The sequence below is a fragment of the Grus americana genome, chromosome 20 (assembly GCF_028858705.1).
Source record: "Grus americana isolate bGruAme1 chromosome 20, bGruAme1.mat, whole genome shotgun sequence".
NCBI classification, from domain to species: domain Eukaryota; kingdom Metazoa; phylum Chordata; class Aves; order Gruiformes; family Gruidae; genus Grus; species Grus americana.
This window is the reverse complement of record NC_072871.1, coordinates 12,229,486-12,251,195: the sequence shown is the minus strand read 5'-3', so window position 1 is coordinate 12,251,195 and position 21,710 is coordinate 12,229,486. Positions and strand designations below refer to the sequence as shown.

The 21,710-nt window shown below is 47.7% G+C and overlaps 1 protein-coding gene across 1 annotated transcript in view; it reads left to right on the top strand.

Annotated features, from left to right (window-relative positions):
- The window catches only part of CFAP77 (cilia and flagella associated protein 77), a 61,658-nt gene that overhangs the window by 25,007 nt on the left and 14,941 nt on the right, over nucleotides 1-21,710 (top strand). The window contains exons 2-3 of the mRNA XM_054848961.1: nucleotides 11,707-11,806; nucleotides 12,370-12,598. Of these exons, the coding sequence (XP_054704936.1) occupies nucleotides 11,707-11,806; nucleotides 12,370-12,598 (329 nt within the window). The remainder of the gene's footprint in view (nucleotides 1-11,706; nucleotides 11,807-12,369; nucleotides 12,599-21,710) is intronic.

The following is a 21,710-nucleotide window of genomic DNA, read 5'->3' as shown; positions in this document are numbered from 1 at the left end:
CTCTGAACTGTGTTAACGCAGTCCTCTGGGTGCCCAGGATGCTCTTTGGGGAGCACAGAGAAACTCTCTCGCTCCTATGGGAGAACATCCCAGCCGTTTCCTCTGATCAAAGCACCAACATCCAAAAAAGCAACCAAAGGGGCGTTACAGGCAAAAGCAGCTGCCTCCCGAGGACACCCAGCACTGCACCTTCCCCGTTGAGGCAACAGCCTCCGAGAGCAAACCCAGGGAATCTGGTGCAAGACTGTGAACTTCAAGCTGGGGATGGTTAGCACCCTCCCCGTGCTATTTTGTCCTGGCCTGGGTGTCAAAACCCTCCTTTCCCCATGAGCCCGTCCCAGCAGCATTTAGTGAGCCATCTCTGTCATACAGCTGGATCCCAGGAACTGCACGGCGTGGGGCACGTAGCTCTTCGGATTCAGGTCAATATTAGTCTTTATGAATAAACCACCACAAAGCTGCAGTGAAATCAGAGTTTGTGACTTAGGTGCCAAAATCTGAACAGAGCACCCGGAATGCGTTCCCTCCAGCCCTGTGGCCGCAGCACATTTGCTTTTCCCTGATCCACAGCCATTTATGCTCATTCTTATTTCAGCAAAAACCTATAAAACTCTTACAGCATGATGCAGTCCTAAATTAAATGCACTTTAACATCCCCATAAACAAGGGAGTCTTTGCTCTTTTAAATTAATGTGTGTAACTGAGAAGGGGACCTTTCCTGGGAAATTTATTCCACTTTATTTGGAGACAGAAAACCCCACCTCGTTCCACCTTCTCTGAGAGCAAAGATTATTTTGTGTGTTATAATGAGGAATTTGTAATAATGAGAGCATTGTGTGTTAGTCTAACTATGAAGCGAACAACAGAAAAGAAGACTTCTGTGAGCAGCAGTGTTTGTGTGATGTATGGTAATATTTTTCCTCAGTGCATTACAAAAGAAAAAAGCAAGATAAAAATATCTTCCATTTTCTCCCTAATTTGTAGTTTTCTGGTGTTAGCAAGGCTTATAAGACACATGCTCCCAATTAGCTGCTCCTCTTAATTTAAATGCTTCATAAATTATCTCCTGCGCTTGTGGATTATCACTTCATAATGCGAGTTAGCATTTAAATAAATAGCTGCGATGTAGGAAATTAGAGAGGTTTACAGTCTGAGGCAGCAGCATAATGAAGGAAAATACCACAGCAGCTGAACAGGGGTTGGGAAAGATGTGATGAGACAGATTTTTTTTTTTCCCCTTTACCTTTTAGCAACCAAATTTGGACTGCAGCAGGGAAAATATGGGTCAGAACTCCAGCAGAGCAGGAGCCTTTTGTAATGGCTGAGCATGAAGGGAACAGAGAATTCTTAAGCGCGTAAAATATCTGATTTAGCAAATGTGACGCAATTATGAAGTGACTTTTTTGAGCCAACTCTTGCTTACCTCACAAGGTAGCCCCTTTGAAAACAATTGGGCTACTTGTGTACGTCACCTGAGCCATATCTGACCCCTTATGTTCTAGCTTTTAAAAAAAAAAATATAGGGCTGGAAAGAAAAACAATAGAGCAAAGCAGAGTTGAAATTGTGCCGAGAAAATTTGTGGGGAAAGCAATGAGGAAGTCAGATGTAGGATTATAGGGAATTTTAGAAATATATGCGTCTTGCAAAGATAACAAGCATTAATTTGTAAGCCAGATAACTTTTGCCACGTTTTTAGCACCATTAATAAGATCAACCCATAGGCAACGATAGTTTTTAACCTTTGGCAGCAACTTCCCAGTGCTATTTCAGACCAGTTTCACAATTATTTGTCATAAATGTAGAAAATTAGGAAGGCAGGGCAGGGAAAAACCTCACGACAGTTCCTTGGGGGACTAAGGCTCTCTCCAGTGCTTGCTAGTCTTGCCTTTGGTGTCACTGCTGCTTTTCCTGCCACAGGAGGAACCTCTGGGCAAGATCCTGCCAGCAGTCAGTCCCGCTTGACTGCCATTGACTTCTTGGGGAGCTGAGGACATCGAGGCGCTTGTGGGCTCAGGACCCTTTGGTGTTTGTCTTGCAGAGCGCCCAAGGTTGAGCACTGCAGCTCGCGGGGAAGTTCAGCTATTACAGCTCCCTGCTTGCTCGCACGCAGAAGTCCCGACGTGTCAAAATCATGGCTATTTTTTCAAAAACACATGAAAATCATAGAAGCCTTGACAGCCTTGACCAAAGTCCAGCCTTAGGCAGCAGTAAAGTTATTAGTTACCTTATTTCCCAGAGAAAGTCTGACACATTAGGATTTCACAGTAACTGGCTGTAAGCGTAATGGGCAGGGTGTGATTTTGCTCACTAGGTTTTGCAGTTAAATTTCAGCATGTTGAATACATTTTGCTGTAGGACAGAGCAAATGATCCAGGCAGATTCTTGCATTAGCACAAGACCCTCTGTGCTTAATGGGAGCTCTGTCTAACTGACAGCACAATTTGGATCTTCATTGTACTTAATATACTTCAAGAGCGGGGGTCAAATTGTCTCGTCATTTCAATCCATACAACCCTGCCAGTCCCAGGAGAACTGCTGAGTGGAAGCTCAGGACAACCTGTAACTGACTCAATTTTCTCTGCACCTTCCAGTTAAAGTTTCTAGCAACGTGCCTCAAAATGCTCGTAGTTACAATCCCAGTTCTTCCCAGGCTGATAGGGCTGAACATGGGCAACTGGACTGAAGTCTGTTGGAAGGAGACTTCTGCCTGGACCCCTCGGGATGCTCTGGTGGAGTCTGTAGACGTTGCTCGGGTAAGATGCGGTTCACCCTGCAGAGAGTACAGATCAGCACAGCAGGATCCCTATTTCAAACCATAATTTTCTACTGCAACACACAGTGTTTAGAAAGTGAAAAAGGGGGTCATCCCACTCCAACCAGCATGTGGAAGGTTGCAGGAGCTCCTCATCCCTGAAGGTTCCCAAGCAGTAAAAGAAAGGCTCTGTGGGCCAAACTGTACTCGTGCCCTCAGCTCTGCAACGGCTCTGTCCTCTGTGGCATATTTGCATCTCTATTACCGTCGCTTTGATTTCTGCACTGAGCAACGAACGGCCACAAGTGCTACTGGCGTCTTCTGTGCCTAGAGCCTGATAAGCCTCTATTTTGCTGGAGTATCAGGACACAGAAACCAACTCTTCCGTCCCAGCTGCAAGGGCTCTTCAGGGCTAAGGAAAACCTAGCAGATGTGTTGGGTGCTGAATGCAGGAGGTAGGACTGGACACCCTGGAACCAGATTCCTTCAGGGAGATGGTGCCACTTTTTACAGAATCACCTTTTCTTCTAAAAGGGCATTTTAAATAATGAAATTGGAAGCTGCTGCATATATCTTTCCAACTGATCTACTAATCATATTTCTTCAAATTTTATATCCCTGACCCTTGTAAAGGGATTGCAAGGAAGGCGTTTTTTAAGCTGCATTTTAATAAGTCAATATGAAAGCTCAAAATTATTTAAAGCTTCTTAAATAGGATTATATTTGATTTCTTGTGGGAATAGTGGGGGATAGTCTAGTAAAGACGTTCTGTCCTGCTGAGGTTTTATTACATTAAAGAAACAGCATCCTTTTTTAACAGCAAAAACTTTTATCTATTCTCTAATGAAAACGGAGATTATTCTGTACATGAGGTGACTGAAGTTGGTAAGTTCCTGCATCTCTGATCAGAGATTAGAGCTTCTCCTTAAGTGAAAGCCGAAAGATTCCTGAACCAGAGGTTTGCCCAAATTTGGCAAGTTGTCTGTTAGTCTGAAATATTTGAATATTTTGTTCTAGGAAGAACCACAAGTGTATTGACTTCAGGCAAATCCTGCTGTGAAATAACAGGTAGCTCTCAAGGCAGCCAGTATCTCATTTGCAGCCAGGGATTGAATTTGGCCCTGAGAATCAGAGGTCTGTGCCACTGTGGAAGTTTTGCTATACAGGGAATGTGGCCACGTTCAGCCTGCTCGAAAAGGCCCACAGTCAAATTCTCGCGTGCATTCAACTCCTTTAACGTCATTGTGGCTCATAGGGATGCTATGCTGGCAGCATTTGTCCTAATACGTTCTAGAGCACCCAGAGAAATTCAGGAGGAGGAAATTAAAACTAACTGTATGGAGTTGAAGGAGCCAGCAGCAAGTTACACGGTGTAAACAGCAGCTTCGCTAAGTTGAGTTTCGTTGGACATAATCTGGGACAACATCTGGCCTTGAGAACGTAAGGGGATCTTACATGAAGTAGCAGATGGGGAGGTTTATAGGACAGATATTACTAAGGATGAAACACAGAGGAAAGGCCATAACTGCTGGAAAGGGATGAAAAGTTTGGGTGTTTTAAAGAAAAAAAAAAAAAAAAAACAAAACCCAACATTGTCCCATCCTCAAATAACCCACATGCTGCTCTCAGCTGAACCTCAGCACTCCCATTGAAGCCAACAGACACTGGGCAAAAGCATTCCCTGGCAGAGTTGGGCCTCAGGGTTTGCGACACAGTAGGTATCCTCAAGGCTGCGGTTCCCTGGGAAATGACAACCCCGCTACACCCTGTCCAGCCATTCTCTGGAGGTTTCGCATCTCTCTGGGGAGTCAAATGCAGAGATGGTAAAATAGTTTGTTTTGTTTTGGGGTTTTTTTGCCACGGTGCTACACACCGCTCTGCCCACATTCTCCCCAAAGCTCCCAGAACTGCTGCCACATTGAAGACAGAATTGCTCCACTGATTTTCGCACCCAGATCTGTCCATACCTCCACCTTCCCCCTGAGAGCAAGGACTCAGAGATGTCTTTCTCCATTCAGCTGCTCCAGGGCCACCTCGTGCTATACCAAACCTCTCTGCCGCTGTCCCTTCACATCCTCAAATCTCTCCCAGGCTCACTCCACCTCTTAGAGGTGTGTGGTGGTTGTAGCTCAAGAAAGATCAGGTACAGGTAAGACCTCAGCCTAGCGGTAGCTGTAAACTGCATCCACCTTCGTTTAGCCCAAATAACCCGTCCTTCCTGCCCGCAGCTCTGTCTTAGGACTACAGAGCACACTGCTGCTTCGGGGCTTGCAAGCAAGCGGGGGCTGATGTGAACTTCACAAGCTGTGACACCCACTACAGAAACGCGTACGCTTCTTTGACCTTCAACGCTAGCACGAAACCTTACACAGACACAAATTTATCTTAAAGTCAGAAGCAGATTTAATAGAGCAGGAAAAGATCGTTTTCAATATTTCCATCTCAATTATAGTCAAACACCTCTGAGTCTCAGCCTTTGGGGCTGTACCTGGACTGCCTGCTCCCAGCGTTGAGACTGTCAGCAGAATCAGCAGAAATAGCACAACTGGGCAAGGTGATGGTGATTTATCAATGCTGAAGTAATTCATACTGACACGAGGAGCTCCGGGTCCAGCAGGCGCCCCCAAAGACCCGAGAGTTATATGGTGCCACGCATCGAAAGCGGCAGACTTGGGATCTGACTCTCTAGCAAAAAGCATCTTTTTTTTTTTTTTTTTTCCCAAAACCATTTTCAAACAGCAGAAAGAAGCAGCCCTGTGACGGAGAAAGGCAATTTTAACAGTTGCGATATCCTACTGCTAAAATTGTCCCTCTAACAGCACGTTATCTTCTAACTCAATAAAGAGTGACTAGCATTCAGAGTCACAGAATTTTGGGGCAAACAGGATTTTTCAACAGAAAACCAGAAGGTGAATACACCCATGAAGACAAATGAAAGTATTGTGTACGCAAATACTTTCATATCTGTCTGGCCCTTTAAAACCAAAATGATAGAGTTCATTTGCATTTAGATCTCTTTGGCTCCCTCTTTTCATCTAAAGACAAATCCTCACAAAGGCTGCTTAATTAGACCAAATTAGATTTCCACCTAGTGGCTTGTCATTCATTAGAAAACGCTGTTCTTTTTTTCTGTTTTGGTAATTATAGGCTGGTCTCGCAGTGTTCACTTCAGGCTCAAAGTATGACTTGCATTCATGATTTTGTGCAGATGAGAGGAAAATTATTCAGTCGCATCAAGTCTGCCCATTTTACAAGTTAGATAAAGATCATCGCCGGAGTCTTTTATGTAATGGGGTATACTCTTTCTTAAGTCTTTAATGATTAATTGTAATAGCATATCTCACGGCAATTTTCAAGACTAAAAGCTAAGTACAAACCGTTCGCGCACATAGATACTGTACCAGATAGCGGGTGGCCTTCCTTAGACACGGGTTTCTGCCTCGGGGACCCGTGCGCGCGGCCCTCGGTTGTCGACGTTACGGCCCCGCCGTGAGCAGAGGTGATGGGAAGGGGCCTGAGGACGGGTGGGTAGAGCCCTGGGCTGGAATTGCCGTCTGCAGCCCGGTTGTGCCACCAGCGTCAAACCCAGCGAGGGGGATGCTCGTGTCCCACCCACCCTCGCAGTCCTCTGCTGCCGGTCTCACGCAAGATGGAGCTACTAGAGGGGAAAATCTTTGGAATTTAGACCTGACACGCAAAGTTTCTAGCTAATAAGGCTACAGCTCCCAGTGCGGGGCAGCCAGGAGCACAGGTTGGTGCACGTGCAGACACGCTCTGGGTTAGCAGCGTCTCTACCCTGTCTGGAGTATTCGTAACGAGAGGAGTTAAAAGCACAGTGAGACCCCTGAGCTTCACCAGCCCTGTGCGCCCAACCATCACCCTTTTCTCTGGAGGACTCTCACACTGCTGCGGGGCACTGTAATAATTTGATCTCCCACTCTGAACACAGCAGGGTACCAGGAACGGTCCGCTTCTCTCCCCCACCCAAACTGCATTCCCTTCGCTGTCCTGCATGGGCACAGTAGTTCCCTGCCTCAGTTTCCCCACTATCACAGCAGGATTAATATTCAGTGGCATGTTTTGAAGGGGCCAGATTTTGCGGTCCTACATCAAGCAAAACTTCCTTTGACTTTGACCTTTAATGTTTATGAAAAGCTTTGAAGACAACTGCCAACTTAATAATAATAATCTTGGGAGCAGAAGTTACAAGCAGTTTGCAGCAGGCAGCCTGGCAGCCACCAGCCCCTGCTAGGATTTCTTCTGCACTAACAAATCCAGGTTTTCAGGTGTGTTTTTCTAACAACATGTTTGCTTTCCCAACCATTTTTTGAGAGAGGGAAAGTAAGTTTTTTTCCCCCTACACCTTTAAAAAAAAATCTGATCAAATTTGCCTTTCTCAAAACACTGAACATTCCCTTTCTCATCTACCTAAACCTGATGTTGAGATACTGTCCCCCAGAGGCTTTCAGTAGCTCAGTTCTGATGTATCCCTGCACTTTGTAGCTCACTGCCTTCTTAGAGTGTAATCAAACATCAAGCTAAGTAGCAAATAAATCTCCCGATCTCATAAGCTGCACAGCAAGATCATGTAAATGCAAATGAAGGGCTTGATTTCAAGCTGTCGCGGGGGGAAGGAGGGAAAAATGCCGGGCCTTGTCACCGCAATCACTTCACTCTGCAAGTGCAGTAAATCTGCAATAATAATAGTAATGGCAGCGTGACGGGAGGCTTTACTGTACAAGGGGGTGTAATGAAAAGGGGAACAGAAGGCGGGGAAGGAAGCAGGGCCTGGCGGCCTGAAAATGCAGCGGCGCGGGGTTCGCAGGCGTCCACAGATTAGAGCCCTCGAGGAGGGGACGGGGCAGCCCCGGCTGAGTCGGAGCAGAGAGGATTCGTGGATTTGCCCAGCGTCCGCTCCCAGCGAAGGGCTGCCTGAGATGCAGGGATTAAAAACCCACGCCTCCATCTCTCGCTGTATGTCTCCGCACAGACGCATCTCCTACCGCTCTTGCGGTCTCAGTTGTCTTTAGAAAAAAAAAAATCGATGCAACGCCTGTCAATGGGCCATAAATACCAGGGGATAAACCACAAATAAGTCTTGCAACAAAACCTGGAATCCTTAAAGGTTTTGTACTTCCTCACACCTTTGCAACGCATCCACCTCTTACAAACACACCCATTTCCGAGCCTTCCTCTTCCTTCGCAGCGAAGATTTTCCAACACCACTCGACACTTAAATACAAATACAGGGCTCCAAACCCAGGACTGCACAAATCGGAAACTACCTGGCAAAGACCGGGGAACTCAATACACCTAACACCGCTCGCTCCTCAGCTGACCAAGGCATCCCCACCGATCAAACACCCCAAGGCATCCCCACCGCTGCAGCCAGTCCGAGCATGGCATCCTCCAAACCCAGCTCAGACACACCTGGTTCAACAACAAAAGTTATCGGGTCCAAGGAGAAAGGATGCATTAGCTGAGTCCTTAAAGGCAGCTCGAGAGCACAAACAAAGCCTGAGCACACGTCTCTTGCAGCCCTGGGAGGATGTGATGATCTCTGCAGGATGCTATGGGAATGCTTCAGGAAAAAGTCTAGAGTTGTCTTTTCCAAATGGGCTGGATAAACAGTATTTAAGATGCCGGATTTTCCTCTCTGAGGTCGTAAAGGGAGAAAACTTGCAGAAGGTACCCAGAGAAAATTAGGACCGCCTGGGATGCAGAGAGAGACGGTTTTAATTAGAGCCAAGAGGTGGGAAATAAGGCAGCGAAATGACATCTTAATGAGGTTTAATGAAGTTGTCTGCTGATGGGCACAGCTGTCAGACAGATCTGTATTCCAGCCAAGCAGCTCTGTGACAGGCTAAACCTGAACACAGGAAACGGTGCTGGAGCTGGGGAAGAAAAAGAAGATCTTCTGTATCAACTTTGGCTCACTGTCCCCACCGCTTTACGACACAGCACACCCACGATGCCCCAGGACAAACAAATGAAGCCCACGAGGTTGCAACAGCGCTTTGCTAATTTATGAAAGGGGAAGGCTGTAATCCTGGATTACACTGAGCGAGATTCATGCCTGCTGCCTCCTCCTCCTTCTTTGCTTTTGTGGGTAAGAGATGTTGGCAGGCAACCAGAGTCCACCGAGTCCATCGATCTTCTTCAGGCACAGGTTCTCTCCACATTCAACATATTGGACCAGAATTTTTTTTTTTTAATTAATTATCCAGCACCTCCAGCTTTATTTATTCAGTGCAAAATGACTGTAAAATGCCACCCGATCATAAAAGGAAACAGCGTGCACGCATTTTGCGATGGAGCGAGCACCCAACTGTGTTAACTTCAGGTGCTCTACAAAAGGGAATCTTTAAATCCGGTAATTTCTTCCATTCTACAGAGGGCTGCATTCAAAGATCTGGAAGCAGCTTTGCCACAGGTTACAAACCTCTCTCCTTTCCTGCAGTTTCTCGGCAATTTTCTCCCATCTGCCACACCTTTGCCATCATAGCAGATTTCTGACCTCACATAGCTGATCTGGTATCAGAACACGATCCCTGGAAAAAAAATCTTTTCTCATGCATCTGAGGAACGTTACACCATTTCCCTTGTATATCAGTGGCAACTACTCTAAAAATAGCTAGCGTACAAATGCCTGTAAATACAGGGGAAATAGATCAGCAATGAAAGCTACTTTATCATCCCTGGCACCAGTTTATACGCTTCGTGCGAGCTCCCTAACTCACGCGCAGCGTGCACATATGGCTTAGCGCTGCCGTGAGATATTTCAGTTGCGGTAGCACTAAAAGCCCGCTCGCTCCCATCGTGCTTGGTGCTGGACACATCTGCAAGGGCCAGTCCCTTCCTCTGCTAGAGGTTCACAGGAGGCAGCGGGGGGAATACAGCCACGTCGTGCACAGGTTGCATCAGGTGGCTGAGTTGATCGCTTTCAGAAAGTTTGTTGGCAGCAAAGCATCTGTAGCTTTGCACAGGGCAAGGACACTGATGAAGTTTTTGAGTCTATCAAAGGATCTTAGCAAGTCCAGAAAATTCATTTTCTGGTGAACTTGTGCTCCTAGGAGTTGTGGGAATACCACAGCTGCTTGGATTTAAGTGCATGGATTTAACGGGACTGAGATGAAGCACTTCCAGACCGGGGCAGCAAGACCCTGGATTTCCCCGAAAGCACCACTGCACGGGCTTGCAGGCCCAGTGATCTCAACGTGGCAAAGCTGACAGCCAGCCTGCCAGGATCTGCCAAGGAGCAGCCCTGTTGTCACAACACGGACAAGTCGCTCAAGCAAGCGGGCATGATCTCGCTCCCGGACACGCTAGTGAGGAGCCCCATGCCACAGCTGCTGCGTGCTTTTCAGTTTTTGTGTAGCTGCGTGTAGAGACAGAAGCTGAGAAACTCCAAACTGAATGCACAAAAAATAGCTGCAGGTGAAAAAATTTGAGAAATTACAAGCAAATTCTAGAGAACTCAATGCAGAGCCCTCTGGAAAGGTGCCTGTTCTGGGCAGGGGCCATCAACCCTCACTCTCCAGGCAAAACTGGCTCAGCAAGACTTTTGCCTGAGCTGAGGGTGATGCAGAACAGCTAGAGCTGCTCAGCAGCATCACTCACACTTGGTGAGTACCCTTTAACAACTCATTAGAAAGGGGCCACCAGGCTGGCAGCGTACAGGAGAACCATGGCCAGGGTTTGCGCAGTGCCAGCTGGGAGCAGAATGTAAATTTGGGGTTGGATGGTGTTCCTGTACAAGCAGCTCTGGTCAGCAGCGTCCCTTATCGACCGCTGTACAGCCATGACCTGCCACAGTGGCGAGTTGGAGGCGGTTCAGTTTCAGTCTCACTCTTCAGTCAGTCCCTGCAGAAAAGGCTGCCTTTGATTCGGCATCTCCTGATCCGGAGAGTGTTCACTCTGGAGCGTAATAACGGTCATTCCAATGCCAATTTTCAATGATTCACCCGTGAGAAGCACTAGAGTAGGATTTCAGCACTTCCATTCTCCCAACAAGATCTGCCAACACCTGCAACCTCCCCCAACGCCCTTCCCATGGAAAATAACCTGTCCCAAAACACCCCCACCATGCCTCAGGGCTCCAGGGAACTTTTTGCCTGACCCTGCTCCAGCTTCTCCTAGCAAGAATGCCCAGACCCAGGCTGCCAGGCTCTCGCCCCTTCCCTCCTCCACCACCTCCCTTTCAAGCAGCAATAAGGTTTCAAGACACACACATCCTGCAGTGACTTCACCATGGAGATGGGAGGGTAGAGACAAAGGGGTGAGGGGAGGTCAGTTAATCCCACAGACACCACCAGGCTGGGACATGCATGGGCTGGGGAATAGTTCATTTTAAAACTAAATAGAAATGAGGTTATTGAGCTCAAGTTTTCTTCTTTTCTGTGCTATAAACCCCAGTCGCTGCTCCCCCTTCTTCATCCCCCTGCAACATGCCTTGCCTCTCGATTGTTCCCAGGCTGGAGTAGTGACGTGATTGTGCTTGGGAAAGTTTGTGCCGGGCTTCTGGGAGGGCGCACAACTTGGAAATGAAGTAACTCGAAGGAAAGTTAAGACTAGCTGCAGAGTCTCCCCAGCAGACACCACGGCTGGGCATCCCAGCCAAAGGAGAAAATAACCAAACAAGGAGACTTCAAGTCCTGATATATTGAGTCAGGATCCCTATTTCCAGCAAGGCTAGGTTGCTTTATGACTCAGGTAAAAACTTGTGTGACATTCAGCATCCCTTAGCCTTCAGCTCTGGCGAAACCGCATGGCTGAGTTCTCCTTTTGCACTGTCACACTCGCTTGTGTCCAGTGGGATACAAACCCACGCCAAGTGGAGCCACAGCCACTCCTGGTACTCGTGGGCGTGTTCTGTTACAAAATTTTATTTTCAGGGGCTTTAACTTATCAGGAAAGGTCTTTACACTTCTCCTTTAACTTCACTCTTCTGCAGGCAGAACTGGGGAAGCCCCAGAGAAACTGCAACACCCTGCCAGGCTTTGATTTTTCATATGGGCTGTACGTCCACAGGACAGATGGAGGAGTCCCTGAAGGTATGACACCACCACTAAAATATAGACCTGCAACAAAGCCCTAATACTACAGCAGGGACTCGACTCTCCTTCCCAGTGCTCTTCAACATTTCTCATCAAGCTGGAGGTGAACTCCAAAATTCACCCATTCTCCTTAATACCACCCAGATTGCTTGGTCACTAGTAACGTTTCTCTGTCATATTGGAAACTTTTCTAGAGTCACACAGAGCCTAAGCAGAGAGGGGCACGGCACCTGCAAAGGGTGATACACGTGGCCAGTTTCAAAACCTGAGAGCGCTCCGACTTTGTGCTCTCAGGGCCAGTTCCCCTGTGAAATCAGACTTGCTGAGCAAGCCAGGGTGGAGGCTGAGAAGACTTCCCATTCAGATGGGAGATGTCCCCGTATGAAATGCAGTGCGATAGGATACAAAGTTCACTCCACGGTGAAAACATGACGAAATGCATGCAAGCCATGCAAAGCCCTTGTGCATGGTGCACAAACTTCAGCCTGCCTTCCCCAGCAGGAGTTACTGCGATGCCTCATCGTTTTCTCTTTGCCTCTCGTGTTTCCTTCCATCTCCAGCAATAGGCCACTGGAACACGGTAAAGCCCAGGACCGCTTCAGTTCAGAAGATGCCCCGAGACTTCATCACCATGAACTGTGGTGCTCTGAAGGCCGGTTATACCACAGCCCGTGAATTTAATTTGTACTACAAGGCCAAGGACATCCGGCGCAAAGATGATGAATACAGTCGCTTCAAGAGATGTCCTCCTAAAATACCTGCAGACGTGACTTATGGCGTCACAGCACGGTAAGGAGGAAGGCTTGGGGCCCTTCTCAGAATAAAGTGATCCCTTCCTACCCTCACATCTGCATCTCCCCCACATCTCAGCTAGGAGAGTCCCCAAAAGAGGAGTGTGCTGAACCTGGACATGCTGCAACTGAGCCGCAGCATCACTTCCGTGTCCGATTGCAACTGTGTGTCAGATAATCGATGACCTAAATTAATCTACATGCCACAACAAATCCTCATTTCACCTCTGGCACCTCTTAAAAATATGTTCAATGGCAATCCTTTAACTTAAAGGAACGGGAAAAGCTGTAAGCCAGAATAATGGCTTCCCAGGATCAGAAAAAAATCAGAGGAACAACATTTCTACTTGTTTGCGTTGGTCAAAATACTCTGGTGTAGTTAAGGATCAGTTCAAGTTCTTAATCCCATTCTCTCCCACTTGTTAGTTCACCTCCCTGCAGTGGGCAGAAACTGGTAGTACAGCAGAATGGAGGCAGAGAAGTTTTTCACTGCTCTCTCGGGCTCCCTCCCAAGGGCTGGAGAGGAGCTGGTACCTGCTGCTCCCCCAGCCACCCCTCTATAGACGGGTACAAGCCCACCCGTTCATCCCTCGCAATGCCGCAGGGTGTTCAAGGTGTCACACTGAGTTCGATCTTTTGCACTGCAGCATCTTCCAAAAGATTTTTTATAAAGCATCCAGCACACGTGGGCCCTTCCTGAGGTTCCACCAGGTACAGCATTTAGAAGTGACCCATTTAACATCCCCCTCGCGTAGCAGCTCCCAACTGCCTGCTGTGCTGATTTCTCACGGAAAATTGTGCAACAAGGAATCTGCAGGGGAGAACATCGGCACTTTGCTTAGACTGACTTCTAGGTCCTTCCACTGCCTGTCCTCCGTGGGAGCACGAGGGAGGCTGGAGGACACCGCGGTCCGGAAGAGCCAGGGCGAGTCCAGCACAGACAAGTGCTCAAAGCCTCTGAAAGGGGCTCCGCAGCAGCGGAGGGTTTTCTTCCTCTGTGCAGGTCTGGACCAGACATTAGGTTTCATTTTAAGAGCTGGATAATAATCACTACCAGAAAAATAACAGCTACAAATTCTAGAGAAAAGACATGATGAACAGCACTGTGTATTTTACATGATAGTAAATGGGCTTTGCATATGCAAATTGAATGGATTTTAAAATGGTATTTAATGACAATTTTCGTAGCAGACATTAACATTAATTGCATCAAAATGAAAATGTAGCATTAGCTTGCTGTTAGCTGCAAATGCCCCAGCTATAAAGCTTTATCTTTATCAGTATCAGCCCTCACCGATGTGACAGGGCTGCTCTGCAAATTGCAGGCAAAAGGGCTTTTATGTTGCAAAAGTATCCCCCAATGTAGACAAAAATCAACATCAATTTTGCTTTATTTTTTCATAAACGGAGGTTAAATGGCTGCCTGTAAGAAGTCTAGGCACGTTTCAAAAGTTTTAAGGAAAATCTGCAGACCCCACAACAGCAGAAGTAGCGGGAAATGGCTTTTAATTTAAAGTTATTATTGTACAACTTGCCTGCTTCTTAATAGCTACCTTTTATGCAGACTGATTGTATTTATCTCTTTACTTTAAAAGCACGTTATAGACAAAATCAAATTACTGGGATTACCAAGGAGTTGCTACAGCCATTTCGGTAAAAGTGGGAATTTAACACACTTTTCCATGACTGGCAAGTTAAAGATTCCCGCTTTGGTGAGCGCTCCCCAGCCCAAGCCTGTCCCTAGTCCCAGCTGACCAGGTTCAGCAAGACCTGCCCTGCTCAAAATCACTTGGTTGTCAACGGATTTAAGTTGTTTCTGTTTTCAGACTCTGTCCTGTACGACCGCGTTTAGTGCTGCTAACTGGGAAGGCACTCGCAACTAAGGTATGTGCTTGTCTGGGGGCAGAAGAGGAGAACCGTGGCATGCGGTCTTTTTCCATGACTCCAAGCACTTGCTTGGCTTTAGAAACGTCCACTTTGGTAAACATCAGCTGGAAGTGAAGTTTCTCACCAAGAGCAGAGCCTGCGTGTCATTCCCTAGCCAGCGCACAGCACAGCCGAGAAGGCCACAGAGGAAAGGTGCCTTCCCGTGGCACTGGAAGTGGCTGCAGCCACCCTGCCCGAGGACGCCAACGCTCTGGGACAGTCCCCAGCACACCGCTGCAAACCCTGCCAGTCTGTACCCGCAGCCCCGTTGCAGCTCCCGTGCGCAGCTAGAATTGCAGCTAGTGCCAGCACGCAGCCTCGGGGCTGGGCTGCCTCCCTGGGAATGGCAGCACGGGGGGTTATAACGCCCAAACGGCTCAGCAGCCGTCGCAGGAACCTGGTTGTGGTCTTGCAGCCATCAGCGGGTTACGTGCAGAGGGCTTCTCCAGCCCCTTCTCAGGCCCTGGGCTGCGCTGCTAAAGGCTTCTGTCTCCTAAAGACACTGAGGTCGGGAGTTCTCCCCAGGCTCACGAGTGCGAGCTCTCCCGGATCATCCCAAAAAGCAGTGAACACAAACGCTGTGGGTGCTGTTAGTGCCTTGTTAATCACGCCCTGGCCCTGCTGCTCCCCTTTAGCACGGCAGATCACTTATCCCTCTGCTTTCCGTTCATGGAGGACGTGTGCTGCGTGGAGCATTTCACACAGCAGCGTCAGACACTGGAGTGAGCTTTCTGAAGCTTTGAGGCCTCTTTCCTTTCCCCGGATATTTACCTTCAAAGGTCACCCATACCCCACTATTAATTCCCCATGGGCACCTTCCAGGGGAGAGAAGCAGCTCTGCTTTTTTGCTGATTCCCCCTCTTCTCTCCCTCCCGTTTCCCAGAGACATGTTTGCTACGAATCATGTGGCCAGCTTTGTTGTGAGAGTCATAAAAAGAACATTTTTCATCTCTCCTTTTTTCTGCTCTTGCTCCCTTCTCTCTCTCAGTATTAGACAGAGATTTATTCCCTCCCTGATGCCTGTGGCATTCGGAGCTGGGAGGGGTCAGGGGAGGCACTGATGGGACGATAATAGATAATACAGTGGCTCCCCAGGGTCTTGTCCAGCGCCGTAGCTGATCCATCAGCAGGCAGCGCTCGTGCCAAGGTCAGCGGTAACGAGGATGTGGTAGGGTCCCAGCCTCCCCCGTGGGGCATCCTCCACTCGGGCTCCCCCAGTTCACACTCTGGGTTCTGATCTCTACAAGAGCTGCCTTGTGCAAGCCACAATTTGCAAGGGAGCACGCGTCCGCTGAGCACGGGGTAACGACCACGTTACAGTGTGTGCACGCTCAGCTTCACCTGTCCCAGCCCTCAGCCCCACTGCAAAGAGTCTCCAGGTTATCTGTCCAGGAAAATGCCCATCCTCGGCCACACCTCCCCTCCAGGAGCTAAACCCATGCCATCCACGTGCTCTGTGCATGACATTACATAGCTCTAAGAAGTGTGCAGATTAGGGTTGCTGTCCTCCTGGACCCAAGTCCTTGGTCTTTTCATTTAAAATAGCCCCACAGTGCTACTAGCAGGTGTATTCAACCCTTATACTCTCTGTGTAATGGTCTTTTTTTGCGAGAGGGAGGATGCGGGGCACTGAGTGGGCTGGGTTTTGATGATACTGGAGATCTAAAGACACAGAAGGTCTATAAAGACCTCCAGGATCTTCACTGGTGTCAATACAGCTTGGTATTCAAGATGCATTTGGAAAAGCCTAATAGATGTCCAGACCCACATTTATCCTCCCAACCACTTTTTTTCTGACTGAAGTTCACTGTGCACTGAAATTAGCAGATATTAAATGGTCATTTTTGGAACTAGAAATAAGTGCAAAGATATGGATGCTGTCTATAGCTAGATTTTAGATTATATTGATTTGCACAAGGTCACACAAGGAGTTTGAAGCCAAAACACACCAGCACACAGCTGGTACCCCAAGCACAAGTTTTCTCCCCAGGAGCTAGCAGCACACAATGCATCCTCAGCATGAACACACTGCCCAATATTTCCAGGGCTGCTTTTAGAAAAAAGCTTTCATTTGCCTCTTAGTAGTGCAAGATTCCTAATTCTGCATGCTATGTCCCAGAACGTAGTCCTGGACACAAGGACCGCACAGACGTGCCATTCTCTGCCATCCTACACCTGTACCTCCTTCAAACCCTGCACGGCCGTAACCCTGCCTCCGACGTGCTGCCATCCACTTGGCAGTTGGCCTGTAGGTTGGGCTGACCTTGGGTGTGCTGGCAAGATTTCCCTGGCACTCTGTCATCCCCATGTCTCCTGCCGGGTCCCCCCCTATCGTCTGCCTTCGCTTCAACCGTCCCTTTCCTGAATTTTGCATCCCATTTTCCTTCTAACTTCATCTCTTCCTACCGTTCCACCTCCCATCCTCTAAAACTGGTCTTAATCCTTCGGCAGCTGCTTTCACCATGTTCCTGCAAACTCACATCTCAAGCATTTGGTCACCGCAATCTCTCTTCTTCACATTGTTACAGTTGGCCAAGGGCATCCGTTATCCAGTACCTCCTCTTTTCTTTGTATCATTTGCAATTGTCCTAATGCTCTGTTGACAATTGTCTCACTGGCCTTTAGCAGCTCAGCTGTTACCTTGGCTATCCCTGCAGCTTCTTGGCTTAACCGACCGCTCTGTCCTTAGCTTTCACCTTCCCGAGAAGGGAGGTTTCAATGCTCATGCTTCTGCTTTGCAAGCGGCCTTTCCACCCAAAGCATTCATGATGTTTGCACACAGCCAGAACAAAATTTAGAAAGCTGCCCAAAAGATGCTTAGATATTTTCAGCATCTCTTTAGCACAGAGTGCACTGGTAGCTTTATTTTTGACACTTAAAGAATATTTCAGGTCATTAATATACGGCCCCGGAAAAAAAGGCTAATCTAGCTATAGACCAGCTGCAAAGATATGTCGAAGAAACAATACTGAAGAGCAGAGGGTGTTCCTGGAAAGAACCCACCAGGAAAAGCTGGACAGACAAGAAAGATTAATATTACAGCAAGCTCACAGCTGATCCACGATCACTGGAAACCAAACAAATAAGACAGCGTAAAGCCATAAAAATGCAGAAGATTGGGGGGCAAAAGTTTTAGAAAAAAATCTGAGCACTGACACAATAAATTATAAAAATGTAACATAGCAACTGGAACCACTGTCAGGCTGAAGGCACCAGAAAACTGCAACCAAGTTAAAAAAATATAGGACTCCCATCAGTTCAGATAATTGCATATCCTATCCAGTTCCACAGCAAAAGGCACTTTGCGTCTCTGCCACCTTTCTCACATTGCTAAGATAAGATTTTCTATTTCAAGAATCATTTTCTTCTACCGGAGACGTTCCAGGCTGGGTACGCGCTCGCATTGCTGCGCGTACATCAGCTACCGCAGAGCTCCCAGCCACATCCGCCTGCATCGTGCTGCCTCGTGCCCGGGTGGCTGCAGCATCTGGTTGGGCAAAGACCTGTTACCCCCTTCAAAAAATCCTGAGTGCACCATGAAGATACTGCTTCCCCTTCACTATAGTTCTTTACTGCAGCGGTAACGGTTTCTGACTACTTCAGGCTCCTGCATTAAGAGAAAACAAACAGCCGAGTCACGGTTTGGCATGGGCTTCAGGTCCTGCACGTCAGCCACAGAGCTGGGAAAAAAGATCTAAAGAATAGATATTTAGATCACTTGTTACCAACTGGATTACACTGAATAGGAAAGTAATTTACTTTCTCACACAGACTGGCTGTTGTCCATGGATTTATCTCCGTTGATTACAGCTGGCTGAAAAACTTCTACCAAAACTTTTACCATCTAGAACTACTACGTACCACAAGTGGACTTTTTCACCTGCAAACTTCTGCTTTTGCAGTCTGTGCAATGAAAGCCTGGGTTGGGGGAAATAACCACAGAATCCTTTTTGTGAAAGCAAAGCTTTTCAGCCCTTACTGACATCTTTTCAAACGAAGTAATGTTCCCACCCAGCCACAGAGATTCAAGCATGGGATGGAGGTCAAGGGGACGACCTTGCTCTTTGATTTGTTTTGCTCAGTGTTGGGGGGGGGGGGGGGGGGGGTGTTTCTTGGCGTTTTTTTTTTTTTTTCACTCATCAGGATGTTTTGCATTTGTTGATGGCTGCAGACTGAGCACTGTTCACTCTCAGCCGTGGATTGAGACCTCCAGGCAGAATAGCTCTGTCCCATAATCGCATCCCACCTCACTTTGAGAGGGTAACAGCAGATTTCCAGTCAGTACACAAATGTGTTGAAAACTAATCTAAATAATCTTCAATTAAGTCAGCCAAAGGCTATCTCCAACCCAAAAATCCATGCTAATTCACAAATTCCAGCTTGTGAAGCCAGTTATTTAATGGGTATCTTCACTGCAAGACACGTGTTTCCACGTGTGCCTTTAGGACCATTACAAGTATACATCTCACTCTGGGCCTGGGGGGGAATAGTAAAGCAAATTGGTGCTCTTGTAACCATGTGTACTCCTAAGTACAGCTATGAGCATCTGATAAATCTTTTAAAGTGCATGTTTACAATGGATTTTATTCTTTTTACTGTTCTGTACATACGAGCCCTCTGAGCAAAATAACAGATCCTCTGACACTTAGAAGAAGCCACTGCCTCATTGGCTGCCCACAGTGAAATAATTTATATTGTTATTTCCTCATCCAAATTACAAGGATTGTAAAGAAGCTTCAGAATTCCAGACTAATCAGTGCTTCAACGGCACAGATCCTGCAGCTGCCACGCGGGTAAAAGACTCACTATTTCAACTCAGAGTTTTGCCAGCCCAAAGACTGCAAAAAAAATTGGTCCCTGAGTGTTTTCTACCAATTCTTCTCTTGTTATTTTCTTCAGTGTTTAATGAAAAGTGAGGACAAGTGGAGATCATTTAAAAATGATCTTTCGGGCCTCTCCGCGGGTTTATTGCCAGGACCTGTTTAGAGGACCGTAAAGCTGTAAGGGGCCTATAACTTTACCGTATAGCCCACAAGCTCCTTAGGAAAATGAGGAGCCTTCACATTCACGCCCTGCTTGCTTTGCCATCTCTCCCTCTCTTCACCAACACCCGCACACGTGTGTGCGGGGACTGCCGCAGCCGCTAATTGAATTCATTCTCGTGAAAGCGTTAACAAATTGTAAGTGACCTTTTATACAAATTTCAAAGTCAAGAATTCACCAGTAACCGCACATCCCTCTTCTGCCATTCACTGTTATGCAAAACCCACAAACAATTAAAAGAAATAACGAAGAGCCCAGCAGCCCTCTTTCCTAATTAGCTGCAGGAGGCAATGCTTGGGAGTGTGGCTAAGTGCTTCAATTACCTCGGCCCTCCTCGCTGCCCTCGTTAGAAGAGACAGGTCCACTGGCCAAAGGGGAACAATTAAGGCAAGGAAGAGCCAGGCAGTTTGCAGGGGGATGCCGGGGCCATGCCGGCTCTCGCACGAGGGCCAGAGCTGTAATCACGCCCCAGATTCCTGCTGGGCTACACAGAGACAAATTAACAGCAGATAGATTGCTAGCTCCAGCCCATCAGTAACCGGGGAGGAAGGAAGACAATATAGCAGTACAAGGGAGCTGTAATCAGAGTTTTCCTGCGCTGTCAGCCCCCTTCGAGGGCAGAGGGACCTGCGCGTTAATGCCTTACTGCTGCCTGCGTTGGCCGTGCCCCAAGGCCCCGAGCGCAATCGCAGACCCCAGCTTGTGCTTTATTTGCCGAAGACGATCTGCGCCGAGGAGCCCCGCGCTCCAGAGATGCTGGAGACCAAACCGGTTCCCAATAAGAAACCACTCTGAGCTGGTGGGTGCTGGTTCAGCTGGCCCGGCCACAAGCCAGGGGAAAATCTCTTTGTGGACACTACCACCACAGGGCAAATCCCTCCCGTCGTGAAGTACGCAAGGAAAGAATACGACGGCCGTGCCCCCTGCAGCGGTCTCCCCTGCGGACTGAAGACCCCAAAGACAGATCCCGGCTGCACGGCAGCAGCAGATCATCACCAGCAAAGCCGAAGGCCCATGAAACCCCCTGAAACATCGTTACCTTTCAAGAAAGGGTTAAAGTTTTGGGATAGGCAGTGGTGTTGCAACACGATTGTAATATCACAACTGCAAACCAAATCAATCATGATTTATCTGTTGCATAAGCGCCTATGCAGGGCCAGATCCTGCGGCCACTGAAATTACAGCAATGTTTTCGGCGCAGCCCGAGCAGCTGCACGGCCCCCAGGGAGTCGATGCCCACGCACGTGTCCTCTGCTCCCTCGCTCCGCTCCCCGCCGCAGCCCGTCCTGACCAGCAGCAGGAAGAGAGCTGCTGGAGCCCTCGGCGCTGGCTGGAGACCTACCCGGAAAATCCAAGGGCTGAAGTTTGCGCTAAAATATTTACAAGCCCCTATGCTTTTGAATTACACAAGAAAAAGGCAATCGCAAGTCAAGTTTTTACCCTTTTACAATACACCTTAGCAATCAAATTGATTGCACCTTTTAAGCTGGTATAGACCCCCTTCCTGAGCAAAGTCTTTGGCATCCACTTTTGCAAAGTACCTTTTTTTCCGTTGATATATAAACCTTTGAAAATAAGTCGGAGGGGAGACTGACAACCTTGAAACCTCAAGAGCAGCATGGCATTGACGGGTGCCGCTCCCTGAGCCAAGTATTATAGATAGATTTTAATTTCATTTTAACAAAATAGCTGTCTCCAGTGGAAGAAGCATCAAGAGGTAAATGAGGACCCATCTTGAGCTGAATCACGTTGAACAGACCTCAGCACTGTCATTGATTTTCTGGGAAGAAAAAAAACGCCTCTGGCTACTAAACCAAATTAGTAGTCACTGATGACCAATTATTTTGCCCCACTGTGAACGGAGAGGCGTACTAAAATTCCAGTTTGTCAGACCCAAGGCTCTCTTCTCAAACACCTTTCAACAAGCGTGTACCAAAAGTCCCTCAGATGGTTCTGACGCCTTCCTGTTTTCGGCAACTTCTCCTTCTCCAAAGTTTTAATGAGCTGCTGCTCTGAGGATGGCCTGCCAGAAAGGGAGCCCTTCCCAGTTCTTCGGAGCACTATCTGGCATGGCACAAATCACAGCTGTCAGAATTTATACACACATACACAAAAAAGTGTCAGCCTAATGTTTGCAAATT